The 13719-nt window shown below is 43.6% G+C and overlaps 1 protein-coding gene across 2 annotated transcripts in view; it reads left to right on the forward strand.

Annotated features, from left to right (window-relative positions):
- Positions 1–13719, forward strand: part of TENM1 (teneurin transmembrane protein 1) — a 413249-nt gene that overhangs the window by 188465 nt on the left and 211065 nt on the right. Inside the window, exon 7 of one of the 2 annotated variants that reach the window (XM_056859258.1) lies at positions 10753–10958. In XM_056859258.1, the coding sequence (XP_056715236.1) occupies positions 10753–10958 (206 nt within the window). The remainder of the gene's footprint in view (positions 1–10752; positions 10959–13719) is intronic. The other variant, XM_056859259.1, reaches the window with a different exon arrangement.

Raw genomic sequence — 13719 nt, forward strand, 5'->3', positions numbered from 1 at the left:
AATTATCAGCTCAGTTCCAGTTTTTTCCTCCATAATATGCTGTTTTCTCCCAAACAGAGACTGTGGACATGAGTACTTGGCAGAACCTTCACACTTCAGCCGTTCACTCCAGGCTTTTCCCCCTCCCTGCCCCAAACAGCAAAAGAGGCCCTGTCAAGAGTTCTGCTCAAAAACATCTCAGTTCCTGCTTGCCAAATGTGAACCAAGAAAAGGGTGTGACCATCTGAAATGCCTAAAGAATTGGATGGAGGGCTCTGTTAAAACCGATGTTACTGTTTCTGTGGAGGAGATGGCTATGTCATGTGTTCATCTTGAAGATATGAAATTCCTCATGGGTGACAAGGTAGCAGTATTCAGATTCAGAATCACCCTGCTCAAAATACACAAAAAGAGCTGAGAACTTAAGAAGAGCCCTGTTGGATCAGAAAAAGGTCCATCCAGTCTACCATCCTTTGCCCACAGTGACCAACTAGATGCCTCGGAAGGATAGGGGCACAGAGGCCAAAGCCTTCCCGTTTTGTTGCCCCTCTGCCATCAGTTGGTATCCAGGGGTACACTACTTTTGAACCTACAGGTACCTTGTAGCCACCACAGTTATTGATGGACCAATGTACATACATATGTGCCATTCAGTCGCAACTGACTTACAGCACCCTCATTTTCTGAAGTAATACCTAGTTCTGCCTTTAAAAAGGTTAACATTTTCCCCTGATTAGTTTGCTCCTTTTAAGTTTCCTGTATCCATTTTATCCGAATCTCCATTATAGTGGCTTTAAACTACTTCTAGGCTTCCTAAAGCAATTTGATCCTTTTCGGCATCTTCTTCGACCTCCTTAATCCTTTTACTTGGAGCAGTTTCTCCCAGTTTGAAATGTAATATTGCTGTGTTTGTCTTTCTGGGCTGTTTTCTACTTTCTGTGTGTGGATTTCGATGGTGCTGTGGCTACCTGTTTCCAATTGGTGTGACAGCGCTTTCCTCATACCCCTGACCTTGGGCATTGTTTGATGCCTGAAGCCTGGTTCACACACGAAGGGAAATGGGGTGAAAATGAAGGAGCGGACGCCTGAGACGTTAGAATGGACCGCAAGCAAAGTATCACGGAGGACCACATTTTAAAATGTTCCCCTATGCTAAAAATCTCTTCCAAATAGAAAATGAGCAGAGCAAATAAAGATGTTTTGGGCTAGCAGAACCTTTCACCCTGCTTTCTTTGGGTGTTTTCTTTGGGGTTTTAATATGAAGGAAAATTCCATGCTGGAATCCATAATCTGGTACAGTCTATTCTGTTGCCTCACAGCTTTACCTCTTGCCTCAAAGTGCCATCTTAACCAAGTTATACCCTTCTAAGTCCATTGTTTTCATGGATTTAGAAGGGTGGCCCAGGCTAGCCTGATCTCGTCAGATTGCAGAAGCTAAGCAGAGTCAGCCCTGGTTAGTGTTTGGATGGGAGACCGCCAAGGAAGTCCAGGGTTGCTGTGCAGAGGAAGGCACTGGCAAACCACCCCTGTTAGTCTCTTGCCATGAAAACCCCAAAAGAGGTCGCCATGAGTCGGCTGCAACTTGACGGCACTTTAAACTTACACCTCAGTTTAGGATTGTACTGTCATTCTCCTGTGTGTGTGAGCCAGGCCTAAGCACCAACTTGTGTTGCTGGCGTTACTCTTCGTTCCGAGTTTGGCCAAATGTCACTCGAAGCTAGGGCGTGGTTGGCCGCCTTTAAACTACACCTTAAACTGTGCTTTAGCACTGAGGGGTTCCTAGCTTCTCTGAAGCACGACCCTTTTAAATCCTCATGGCAAAAAATCTTAGATGAGAAACTGGCGTTGTTGGGCTTCTCGCAGGATATGTTATCAGATCTTGGGAAAACTGAAGCTTTTGCCAAAATTAAAAAGCGCATTAAAGAGCTCGATTATAACAGCACTACTTTTCGTGCTCGTCATGTCTGTTCATCCCAGTTCTTCGGAATACCCCCTCCACGTGGTCTGCCTGCCTATACATATTATCTAACAACTCCTCGTCTCTGTAGAGCTTTTTGCTTGGCTAGATTGAATTCTAACCCTTCTATGGTAATGCAGGGCAGAATTCTGAATATACCATACTCAGACAGGATCTGCCCTTGCTCTTCTGGCTCTATTGACTCACTTTTGGAATGCCGCTTTTACAAGGAACTTCGATTGCACTATATTTCCCTTTTAACATACAAATCCAATTCCTCTGTGACTGATAATGCCTTTTTTACTAAGCGATAGGGACCCCAAGGCTACATTGTCAGTGGCAAGATTTGTTTCGGTCCTTATATCCCTCCAACACTAAATATATGCTGCTCAAGATCAAAGGATCAAGGAGCTTCTAAGGGACAGAAGGAAAGGAAGTACCCTAGTTGAACCAGTCACGCATTATCAGGCTAACCTACCACACAGGATTGTTGTCAGGATAAAACGGAGGAGATGAGAACATTATAAGCTTCTTTGGGTCCTCGTTGGAGTGAAAGACAGGATATAAATAAAGTAAATAATTATTTACCCAGACAATTGGAAGGTATCGTACTTGCAGCATTTTCTGTGTTGTTGTCTTCACTTGATTTCTCTGGCAGATTAAAATATGGGGTCTAACTGAGACATCTCAGAGTAACAAGCAAACTTTCTAGTGTACCAGAACTGAATTGGTATTAGGTGAAGGTTTACCTGGGGCGATCTGTGGCAGATTGTGCTGGATGAACTGTGGGGAATGTGTGTGTGTGTGTGTGTGTGTGTGTGCTGTTAAGTCACATATCATTTATGGGAGGGTAGATTTGATGTAAATCAAATCGATTTAAATCACGATTTAAATCACTAGTCAGTAAGACCAGAGTTTCATGATTTAAATCATGGTTTTCTACATAAACAGCACTTCTCATGATGTTTCATTCGGGCCACCGGGCCTTGCATTTCTTTGTTCGGTGTTTGCAATTTGCACACACTGAACTGCTTTACCCATAGGTAAAGGAACTTCATTAAATTATTCTCAGACTGGGTCTCTTTTACAGCCTGCTTTCATTATATGTTTTCTCCTCCAGGGAGAGAATAATATGATCAACTTCAGGCTATCCACTAAGGTTGCCGGCTCTAGGTTGGAAAATACCTGGAGGTTTTGGGGGTGGAGCCAGGGAAGGGTGGAGTTTGGGGAGGGGAGGACCTCAGCAGGGTATAATGCCATAGAGTCCACCCTCCAAAGCAGCCATTTTCTCCAGGGGAACTGATCTCAGTCGCCTGGAGATCAGTTGTAATAGTGGGAGATCTCCAGGTGCCACTTGGAGGATGGCAACCCTACTATACACACAAAGATCCCAAGACTCATCCAACTGCTGGTGTTGGATTTCCCCCTAATTTTCTGTATTTCAAGATCACTGTCAGAGTTTTCATCAGGGACTGATAGTTCCTCCCTAGAAATGCATGGATGCTTTGGCCTGGCCCTTCTGCCCATCGTGGTTCTGTGGGTAATATTGTTTCTTTCTTTTAAGAGCTCGATTTATTGGTTTCTGAGTCTTTGACACACAGAACAACACCAATATGATGTACTACATCCCTTCCCATAGCTTTGCTCTCTGGTGATAATTGTCTTCCATTGATTTTCACTTTCTTCCCATTCATCCTTTGCTAACCTTGTCTCTCCTTAATGTTAGATTTAGATTGTAAGGTCTGTGGGGACAGAGACCTGTCAATATTTGTTTAGGAGATTCTGTGAAGTGATATTTACACTGATGGATTGGATATAAAGTAACCTTTTGGACTATTTTCTGATTTGCCTATCATATCTTTGAATTTCTGTTAATACAAGGAACTTTAGTTGGTTCTCAAGTTTCAACCATTTAACATATAGACACCAATATATTCACGTCTCTTTCTTTTTGTGTGTGTAATTTTTCCTGTGGTTCCGAGAGCTAGTGTAGTGTAGTAGTTAAGAGCAGTAGAGTCTAATCTGGAGAACCAGGTTTGATTCCCCGCTCCTCCACGTGAGCGATGGACTCTAATCTGGTGAACCGGATTTGTTTCCCCACTCCTCCACATGAAGCCTGGTGGGCGACCTTGGGCTAGTCACGGTTCTCTCAGAACTCTCTCAACTCCCCCTACCTTACAAGGTGCTTGTTGTGAAGAGGGGAAGGGATGGTGATAGTAAGCCGCTTTGAGACTCCTTAAGGTAGAGGAAAGCGGGGTGTAAAAACCAACTGTCCTTATTATGATTAGTTCTGTGATTTTTGAGTTCCGTAGAAGTCTTCCTCAGGCTGAATGATCAAAAAGAAATGTTGATGGTTCTTATATCTGACACATATTCATCCCTCCCTTGCTGCAAGGAGCATAGGGCAATGCACACGGCTCTCCGCTTCTCCACTTTTTCCTCACAACAATCCTGCGTGAAAGGCTAAGAGTGACCCCGGGTCACTTGGGCCGTTAACACATGGCAAGCTTTGCAATTTTTTGGTCCCTTCCCTGTCGCACGCCTTTCATTCATGAGTTCAATGGTCGAGAAGGCTGGCCTCCACCTGACTGGGGTTGCCGAGCGGAGAGGGCGGTAGGCGGAGGAGGGGGGAAGAGAGGCGCAGGTTCTGGTGGTCTTCCTCTGCCGGTGGAGGCGGCCTCTAGGCCCCTTTGTCTTCTTGCCTTCTCCTCGTCGTGGTAGAAGAAAGGAAGGGGAGTCAAACCCGTGCATGTAAACGCACCTGTGAACAGTCACAATTGTAGCGTCCTTTTTTAAAAAAACGTGAAAAGACAGGGATAGGAAAACTCCGGTAAGTTTCGGGGGGTGGGTTGATCCCATGGGAGGGAGGCAGCCATGGGCGAAAACGCATGGGCTCTTTAGCCTCCTTTATTCCCTGTTTCAGCCAGGATTCAGCCAGGATTGAACGCATGTTCGGCGAAACGCATGCATTCGATCCTGGCTGAATCCTGGCTGAAACAGGGAACAAAGGAGGCTAAAGCGACCATGCGTTTTCGCCCCATGTGTGGAGTCTCCTGCAATTCACTACATTTGTGGGAGAATCGCACGACAAAATGGCCATGCATTTTCAGCCTTAGTGAGCTTTGTGGCTGAAAGAGGATTTGAATCTGTGTCTCCTAGGCTTAATTGGACGCTATGATATTACACTACACTGACTTTCCACACTGTCTTTCCCCCACGTCTCCATCAAGGGGATAAACAAGAAAAGCATTATGTCCTGGCATGGAAACACCCTTCCCCACTCTTTCTTTCCCTTGCCTTGAACATCCAGTCTGAGAAAAAGTTCTGCATTCGCACAGCAGTTTGAGCCCTGAATTTTAAACGTTCCTCATAAAAGATATTGCCTCGCTGTCTCTTTATTAACTTGAATTCTAGACAGATGGAGACTCAGGGTAGTTGTGGCAGATCCCTTATGAATTCATCGTTTGTGAGAATCTGAAAGGGAAAAATGCAGATATTAACGAAAAGCTGCAATGACAGTTGCTCAGTTTTGTACATTAGTTTTTTTTTAGGCTGCCGTTTGAGAGTGGTGGTTTGTGACTGAGTGTTTTAATAGGGAGCACAGTGATTAAAAGTTGAGGCATCCTATTGATGGCTGGTATTTACCAGAAAAGCAAATGAGATTGATTGTTTCAGAAATCAGTGGCGATCAGCACGCACACGCCCTTGCCTGGGAGGATAATTGGCGCCTCAGCACTTGGATTTTCGATTCCTCGAAGCCACAAGAGCTCAGTGATTAGGAGTCTGTGTTTTGCTCCCGGCATTGTAGAGGACGATGTGCCAAAGCAAAATGAGGCAATTGTACCCGGAATACATTTTAAAATGTTTGAAAGTCATCATCATTATTTTTTTTCTAAATCATGGGCGAGAGATGCATTGAAGTGAGGGAGAAAATGTCAAGATGATAATAAGCGTTGCTGTTTTGGAAAGCTTGTCACTCAGCGGGCATTTTGAACGGTCGTTTTTAACCCTGCAAGCGTGCTCCTTGAGTCACCAGACAGGCGGCCCGTGCCTTAGCACGTTCGGTTGGAAGTAAAGTGAAGCAGATGGTCTTAACCTGAATAATTTATTCTGGTTACAAAATTTGTGATCCCACCCCCAGGGCAGAAAAATACAGAGTCTCGGCGTATGAAGTGGTGCCTTGCAGGTGGCAATTTAGCCTGGTCTATATGAAGAGTGAATATTTCTCTCAGCTTAATTTTTTATATAAGCATTCAAAAAGGGCACCTCCCATACCCAGCCTGCAATGATATGGTTCAGTTTATCACCTCAGTATTACCACCCAGCAGATAATGCTAGGTGCATGTACTTAAGAAGAGCAATCCCACCTGAGCGATAGATGGAACATTACTTTCAAATAAGCATGCATAAGATTGGGCTGCATACTGAGTTTGAGTATTTTTCTCAGACAAGTGTTGAAAATCCCATTTGTGTGACCTGTGGTTCTTGGGGGGTTTAAATGTATTCCCTGTGTGACCAGGCTGCCAAGAGCTGCTATTGACTCCTGGAGAGGAGAGAAGTTGGGTTGCCAGGTGGGGCCAAGAAATCTCATGGAATTACAATGGATCTCCAGACTGCAGAGATCAATTCCTCTGGAGAAAATCGCTGCTTTGCAGGGTGGTCTCTATGACATTATACCCCACTGAGGTCCCCCCCAAGCCCTGTCCCCAAATCTCCAGAAGTTTCCCAACCCAGCGCTGGCAGCCCTAGACCAAAGGAAGGAACTCACCAATCCTTAATTCCTTTAAAAGAAGGGGAAAGCCTCCTCCATAATCCATAAAGGGTCACTTCAGTCCTCCTTATGACTATGAAACATGGCAAGTGTTCCCTTTCTGCAGGAGAGTACTTTCTATTATTTCAAGTCAAGGAAAGAGTTGAAAAGGCTGAATATGAATTCCTAGAGAGGCTTCTAGCTGATGATGAAGCTCTTCGTGCTGCATCACGCTGAATGAAAAGATGAGAACCAAACTAGGCAGGTAGACGTCTCGGAGCTGTTCAGAGCAACTCTGGCCCAGGAAATTCCCTCCCCCCCCCCCACTTTTGTGGCCCTGCACATATTTCTTATGGGCTGCATGGAAGCAAACTGTGTCAGCACTGCAAACCATCATGAAAATAAGGGTCAAATGTTCTCACAGTTGAGTCTGAGGAGGGCGGGGGGTTGTAGAGGAGTAGAGGGGCTTCTGTGTTAGAGAAAATACGGATGCAAGGACACACCTGACTAGTAATCTCACTGTTACAGTTTCCTTTGCATGTAGATCTCAATGCTTGTAATAGAGATAGAGGAAGTGGCTTCTCTTTCTGAACAATCCAATTTCTGTTTACAGGTTCCAGTGGAATTGTACATTGAGTTTTCAATGACAGTTTCCACAATTGCAAAGGTCAGTTTTGGACCCTTCTGAAATTGAGAGACTTCTTTAAGCATATTGCAATTTCAGATATGCATCCACTGTGGTCCTTGTAAGACTTTCTGCAGTGAGTGTATATGTTGTACAGGTTGCGTTGCGGATCAGCCGCACTTTTTCTTCTTTTAGTCTGCTTGTGGGAATACCCAGGAAAGAAACATCTGTCTATGATCCTGAGCACAAGGCTCTTGACCAATCAATCTGAAGCCAGATTATGTTTGAAATGTTAAAAATCTGACAGTCGCATCTAAGGTGTCTTCTTTTACCTTTGCAGCAGTTAAAGCTAGAGTGGATTTTTTAAAAAGGATTAAATGTGATCTGCTGCTGGTAAAATGTATGAAAAGGGGTCAGGTGTAACTGCATTTTAGATCGTATTATTGTATTTTCGTCAGATGTTGGTGTTATTACAATCAAGGCTAGATAACTAAATGTACATATGGAGGTGCTTTATGTGCGTGTTTACATAAGAGCTGTTGTGACATCCCGTCCTTCCGCTTTCAATTACAAAGGATATATCTATAATAACAAAACTACTGCTAGCTCTCTAGTTACCTTTTATACTCTATATCTTACTTATTGTCTTTATTGTCATCATACATTATCTATTTTCCTCTATTATTCTTAAATTCTTCTTTTAATCTTCAAATCCACATATCATCAAGTTATTTTTTTCTGATTTCCATGTGAAGTCCATCAGGGGATTCCAATTTTCGATGAATTTGTATAGATTATTTTCCCTAATTAACGCAGTTAGTTTTGCCATCTCTGCTAATTCTAGTAGCTTCATCACCATGCTCTGCGTTCTTCATCTCTCTGAAGATGAATGCAGGGGTCCACATGAAGCTGCTTTATTCAGAGTGAATCCCTTCGTCTGTCTAGCTTAGTATTAAGCTTAGCAAGCAGCTCTCCAAGGTCTTGAGGCAGAGGAGGTCTTTCCCATTCCGATTTCGTCTTAACTGGTAAACCGCACCCTAGATCAGTGTAGGCTCAGAATCAGCAGAAATAGACATTCGCCTCCACAAAGGAGCCCCATGGCGCTGAGTGGTAAGCTGCAGTACTGTAGCCAAAGCTCCGCTCATGACCTGTGTTCGATCCCACCGGAAGTCAGTTGCAGGCTCAAGGTTGGCTCAGCCTTCCATCCTTCCGAGGTCAGTAAAATGAGTACCTAGCTTGCTGGGGGTAAAATGTAGACGACTGAGGAAGGCAATGGCAAACCACCCCATAAAACGTAGTCTTGCCTAGTAAACATTGTGATGTGACATCGCCCCATAGGTCAGTAACGACTCAGTGCTTGTACAGGGGACTACCTTTACCTTTTACCCTCTCTAGAAATAGAAATGCTGTTCTGTTGTGCTGTAGCACTGATGCACTAGCATCTGAGGATCCAAACCATTATGTGATATTGTATGTGGCATGGGGCTGCATGGTGAAATACTGCACTGGTCGATTGTGTGGACTAGTCCATGAAAAACATGTGATCCGGGTTACTTTGCAATAGAACAGCAGGCTTGGCTGTAAAGAGGATGGATGTTGAACGGTTCTGCCAGGAATATACAGTTTTCCCACAACTGCATCATGTCATGCCTGAATAATATCATCCAATAACGATATTTTTTTCATCTCCAGCAGAACAGCAGGTCTTTTAAGCTTTCATAAAAGTATGGCAGTTACAATCTCATTTAAAGGCTATCAACACTGACCAACATTACCATTACCTTTAAACACATTGCTGTGTCCTTGACTTTGGAGTTATTGCACTAAATGTAATTGGATGTACTTACCATATACCAGTATCAGCAAAAAATATCTTTTTTGGAATTTTGCTCAGCTGTATGGAGAGTGATTTGCTGATTTTGTCAATACCTGAAAAGTGTTTGAAATAGGGTGTGGGAGGGGGGACATTTATATAATTCTTCAGAGTTTCTTTTGTTTATTTCTTTTGTTTATTTGTTTTATTTCTAGCCTGCCCTCAACCTCCACCAAGGCCGGCCTCAGGGCAGGTCACGACAAATTCATTACAATAAAACAATGGAATCAAAACATCTCTTAATTAAAATTATTAAAACAGATAGTAGCAAGTTAAAAACATGGATGGCGCTCAGGCAGCAAATAGCTGCTGGAAAATTCAGATGCAGTTCAAAGCAGTTGGCACCCGCACCATCCGTAGACCAGAAGATGTGGGGAGACTGAGTTTTATTTGTAAAGGTTCACTGTGGGTCAGAAGATCCAAACATGAATCTGAGCCTGATGTTAGGGCCTTATGTATTCATAATTAGGGCCACAAAGGCATTACTGCTGGTGAACCATATGTGAGGTCAGACAGCGGTCTTGGTTATTGTGTTCTGGTTGTGATGGTGATGCCTTATCAAAAACCGTGCATGTTACAGGGAGAAACAACCTAGAAAACAGAAGAGGGGAGGAAGATCAACCGTGCAATCCTGAAAAGAGGGGTGAAATGGGTGAGGAGGCGGCGTGACCCGTACAGAAGTATAAGTGTCACGCTGTCCAAACTGGCATGAACGCCGGTGCAGGGGCACTTACATCGCCACAGGAGAGCCATGCAGCAGCGTGAGCCATGGGCGCCAGCACCAAAGGGACCATTCCTGGGTGGAGCTGCCTTTAGGCAGCTTCCAAAGCCCTTCCAGCCTGGGAATGGCCCTTTTTGCAGGCACCAGGTTACATGTTCAAAAAGGCAGGTGTAGCCTCATGAAACTCTATGGAGAGTTTCACAGGGTTTGCTTTAAAATTTTCAGTGCCCAGCAGCAAACCGATTAGGGGGCTGCATGGCTGAGCCGTTCCCTGGCGCGTCGCAACTACCCCTCCTTCAGGATTGCTCTGCCCATCCCTTGTTCAGATGTGTGTAGCAGTAGAATGCTGCTGTTGTCCTTAAGAAGGAAAAACGGTGCCAGTCCTGATATATCTTGTCCCTTTTGCATTAGTTGAGTGATGAGGCCTTTGCCCCTGGAGTCACAAAGACTTCTGTTTTGGGAGCTGTGCTGTGACTCTACTCCAGTCATTGGACTTTGATTCACTGCAAGGATTGAACACATGCAGCTGCTTTTTAGTGAGTCAGGCCATTGGTCTATCAAGGTCAATATTATCTGCTCTGACTGGCAGCAACTCTCCTGGGCCTCAGGAGAGGCGTTCTCATCAGTCCTTGTCCTTTTTAACAGGAGATGCCGGGGATTGAATCTGGTACCTTCTGCATTCAAAGCTGGCATTTTGTCACTGGGCTGTGATCTTTTCTCAACAACTGATTCATTAGAATTGAATAGATCTCTATGCTTAACAGTCAGTTTTTACCCAGCACATTTATCTCTTCCTTTCATGCCTTTTAAATGACAGCTAACTATTTTGTTTCTTTTGTTTCTGGAGAAATAGTGTTTCAGAAAGGGCAGGCGATAGACACAGGGGAAGTCGAAATTGGAGATCAAGTGATACAAAATATCCCTCCGGGCCTTTTCTGGCGTTTCTTGATCATGATCCATCACCCAATGTACCTGAAGTTCAACGTTTCATTGGCAAAGGACTCTCTGCTGGGAATTTATGGGAGACGCAATATTCCCCCCACTCACACACAGGTAACTTTAAAAAAAAACATGTTAGCTTTTTCATGATAAATGGCATTTTTGTGGATATATTTGTATGTGTGCGTATGTGTGTATTGCTGAGTTTGTGACAAATCCAGAGCTAGTCCATGAGAATCTGTTGCGTTAAAAATAATTAAAGCAGCAAAGAGTCTGGGGGCACTTGAAAGATTAACAGAATGATTATGGAATAATCTTTCATGAGCCAGAACCCGTTTAATCAGATGTATGATACTTGAACCTTGGACTCGTTAGGTGCTGGGATTAGCTAGCTCACTGGAGAGAAAGAAACGGTTCCACCTTCCAGGTTTATATATACTGTCTGCCTTATTTTGCCTGGGAGTGGTCCAAACCCATTCTTTTGACATCTTGGTTTTCACATCTGCTCTGCAACGATATCTGTCTTTGAATATGGGACATTCTGGCCTCAGTGTCTGTATAATTCCAACTTCTCCTCCTTCTGCGCTTCCCCCCCCCCCCCCCGTAGCTTGCTGTATGTATGTATGTATGTATGTATGTATGTATGTATGTATGTACTTATATATGTTTGTATGTATGTATGTATTTATATATGTTTGTATGTATGTATGTATGTATGTATGCTGTATGTATGTTTCTGCCCACTGAGTGCAATGCTTCATTCATCTTCTGACTCGATAGGGATTAGCTTGCTCACTGGAGAGAGAGAAAAAACGGTCCTACCTTCCAGGTTTATATATACTGTCTGTCTTATTTTGCCAATTCTTCACCAGCTGGGAGTGGTCCAAATCCACTGTTTTGACATCTTGGTTTTCACATCTGCTCTGCAATGGTATATAACAGATTTTCTTTGAATATGAGACATTCTGGCCTCACTGCCTGTATAATTCCAACTTCTCCTCCTTCTGCACTTTCCCCCGCTGTAGCTTGCTGTATGTATGTATGTATGTATGTATGTATGTTTCTGCCCACTGAGTGCAACACTTCATGCATCTGCTGAGGTGGGACGTGGCTCATGAAAGTTTATATCACAGTAAATTTGTTCACTTGAAAGGTACCAAAAGACTCCTGTATTTGGGGGGGGGGTGTTATTATTCAATATTAACTTTCTCCCCTAGCCCTTGTTTTGCTTTCTCCACGGCGGCCCCCACCTTGTGGAACAGCCTTCCCGAGGAGGTCAGGAAGGTTCCCGCTGAATTATTCAGGAGGGCTCTTCTGCACCAGTAATAGGGTTGCACGGTACAAAACGGTTCATAAACTTACTTGGATAAATGATTAGGGACTGTGGTCTATAATGTTGTGTATAGCTTACTGTGAGTAGGATCCTATTATGTAATTGTTGTATCGCTTATTGTGTCATGGCAGTACTTACGCTGAGCTTCAGTTCTTTCTGCTGGTTCTAAAATCAGCTTCTAAAATCCTAATGCATTGGTTATTGAATGTTCAATTGTGTTGATTGTACTGAGTCACTTTGTGTAATTTGCCCTGAGTCCCTGTGAGAAAGGTGGACTATAAATAATGTAAATAAATAAGAATAATTATCAGCTGAACCTTGGCACATGGGAACATTCAGGATTTTTTACCCCTTATGACATGCCTGGCATAATGGAGAGATTACATGTATCATAATATTGTCGAAGGCTTATCATCATGTATCATCTTTGTTGAAATGTGACATACCACCACTATTGTATATAGCTCCAGTGACAAAAGTGGTATCTGACAAAAGGAGCTTTGACTCTCAAGATATCATACCCCAAAAAAAATCTTGTTGGGTCTCTATGGCACTAGTGGCCTCGAATCAAGCTCAGTGAACAAGACTCTGTACCCTCTTTGAGAGCTTCATTATGCTTCTTCCTTTAGGGCCTTCTCTCAAATTTGGGACAGAAACACAGACTCCTGATTTTGACTTCCTTAAGTCTTTCTTGTTTCCATCCTTAAGATCCCTAGGAGTCGTCATTCCCTGCATCTCAATAGGGGACCAGAGGAGAGACCTAAACATTTTCGATAGCATGTGCTGTGTTCCTGCCCTGGAATTAAAATCACAGGGAGACGCCCTCCTGACTGTCCCACCAAACAAAAGGTCATCTGGTGGGCATAAGAGAGAGGGCCTTTTTGGTGGCAGCCCCATGATTATGGAACAACCTCCCCACAGAGGTGTGCCTGTTCCCCTATGTATTGGTTTGTTTGCATTGTAAATCGGCTTGAGTTCCATAAGGTAGAAAGGTAACTGATAGATGTTTTTAAATAAATAAACAAATAAATACATGTATGAACGCATAATCTCTTCCATAAAGATGGAAGAGCCCATATCTTTATTGCCCTAGACCAAGCTTCTGATAGTGAAGATAAAATTTCCTTCTAGAAGACCGCTGTGTAGGTTTCTCTTCTGGTCACAAATTGCACCCCAACCTGGTTTCTTTTCTAACAAAACTCCAGAATCTACTGGGGCTGTTCTTCCTTCTTTAAAGGGATTAGGAACCAACTTTGGGGGAACTGCCCCTCTAAACACCAGTTACTAGTGGGGCATGAGCAGGGGGTGGCTATCAAATCCTAGGAAACGTTGTTCCCTGCATCTCAGTAGGGATATTCAGCTTGGAGGCATCTCATTGACCAGCAGAATCAGAAACCTTAGAGCTTAGTGGACTTTTTGTCTGCTCATATGTGATCAATGGATAATGTTTGTCTCATAGAATTATCAGAAGTGGATTATTCAGATATGCTAATATTTTGAACCGTGAATTTCAGATAGCAATCAGTTGATTAGGAGGGCATG

Source organism: Euleptes europaea, chromosome 13 (genome assembly GCF_029931775.1).
Source record: "Euleptes europaea isolate rEulEur1 chromosome 13, rEulEur1.hap1, whole genome shotgun sequence".
Taxonomy (NCBI): Eukaryota; Metazoa; Chordata; class Lepidosauria; order Squamata; family Sphaerodactylidae; genus Euleptes; species Euleptes europaea.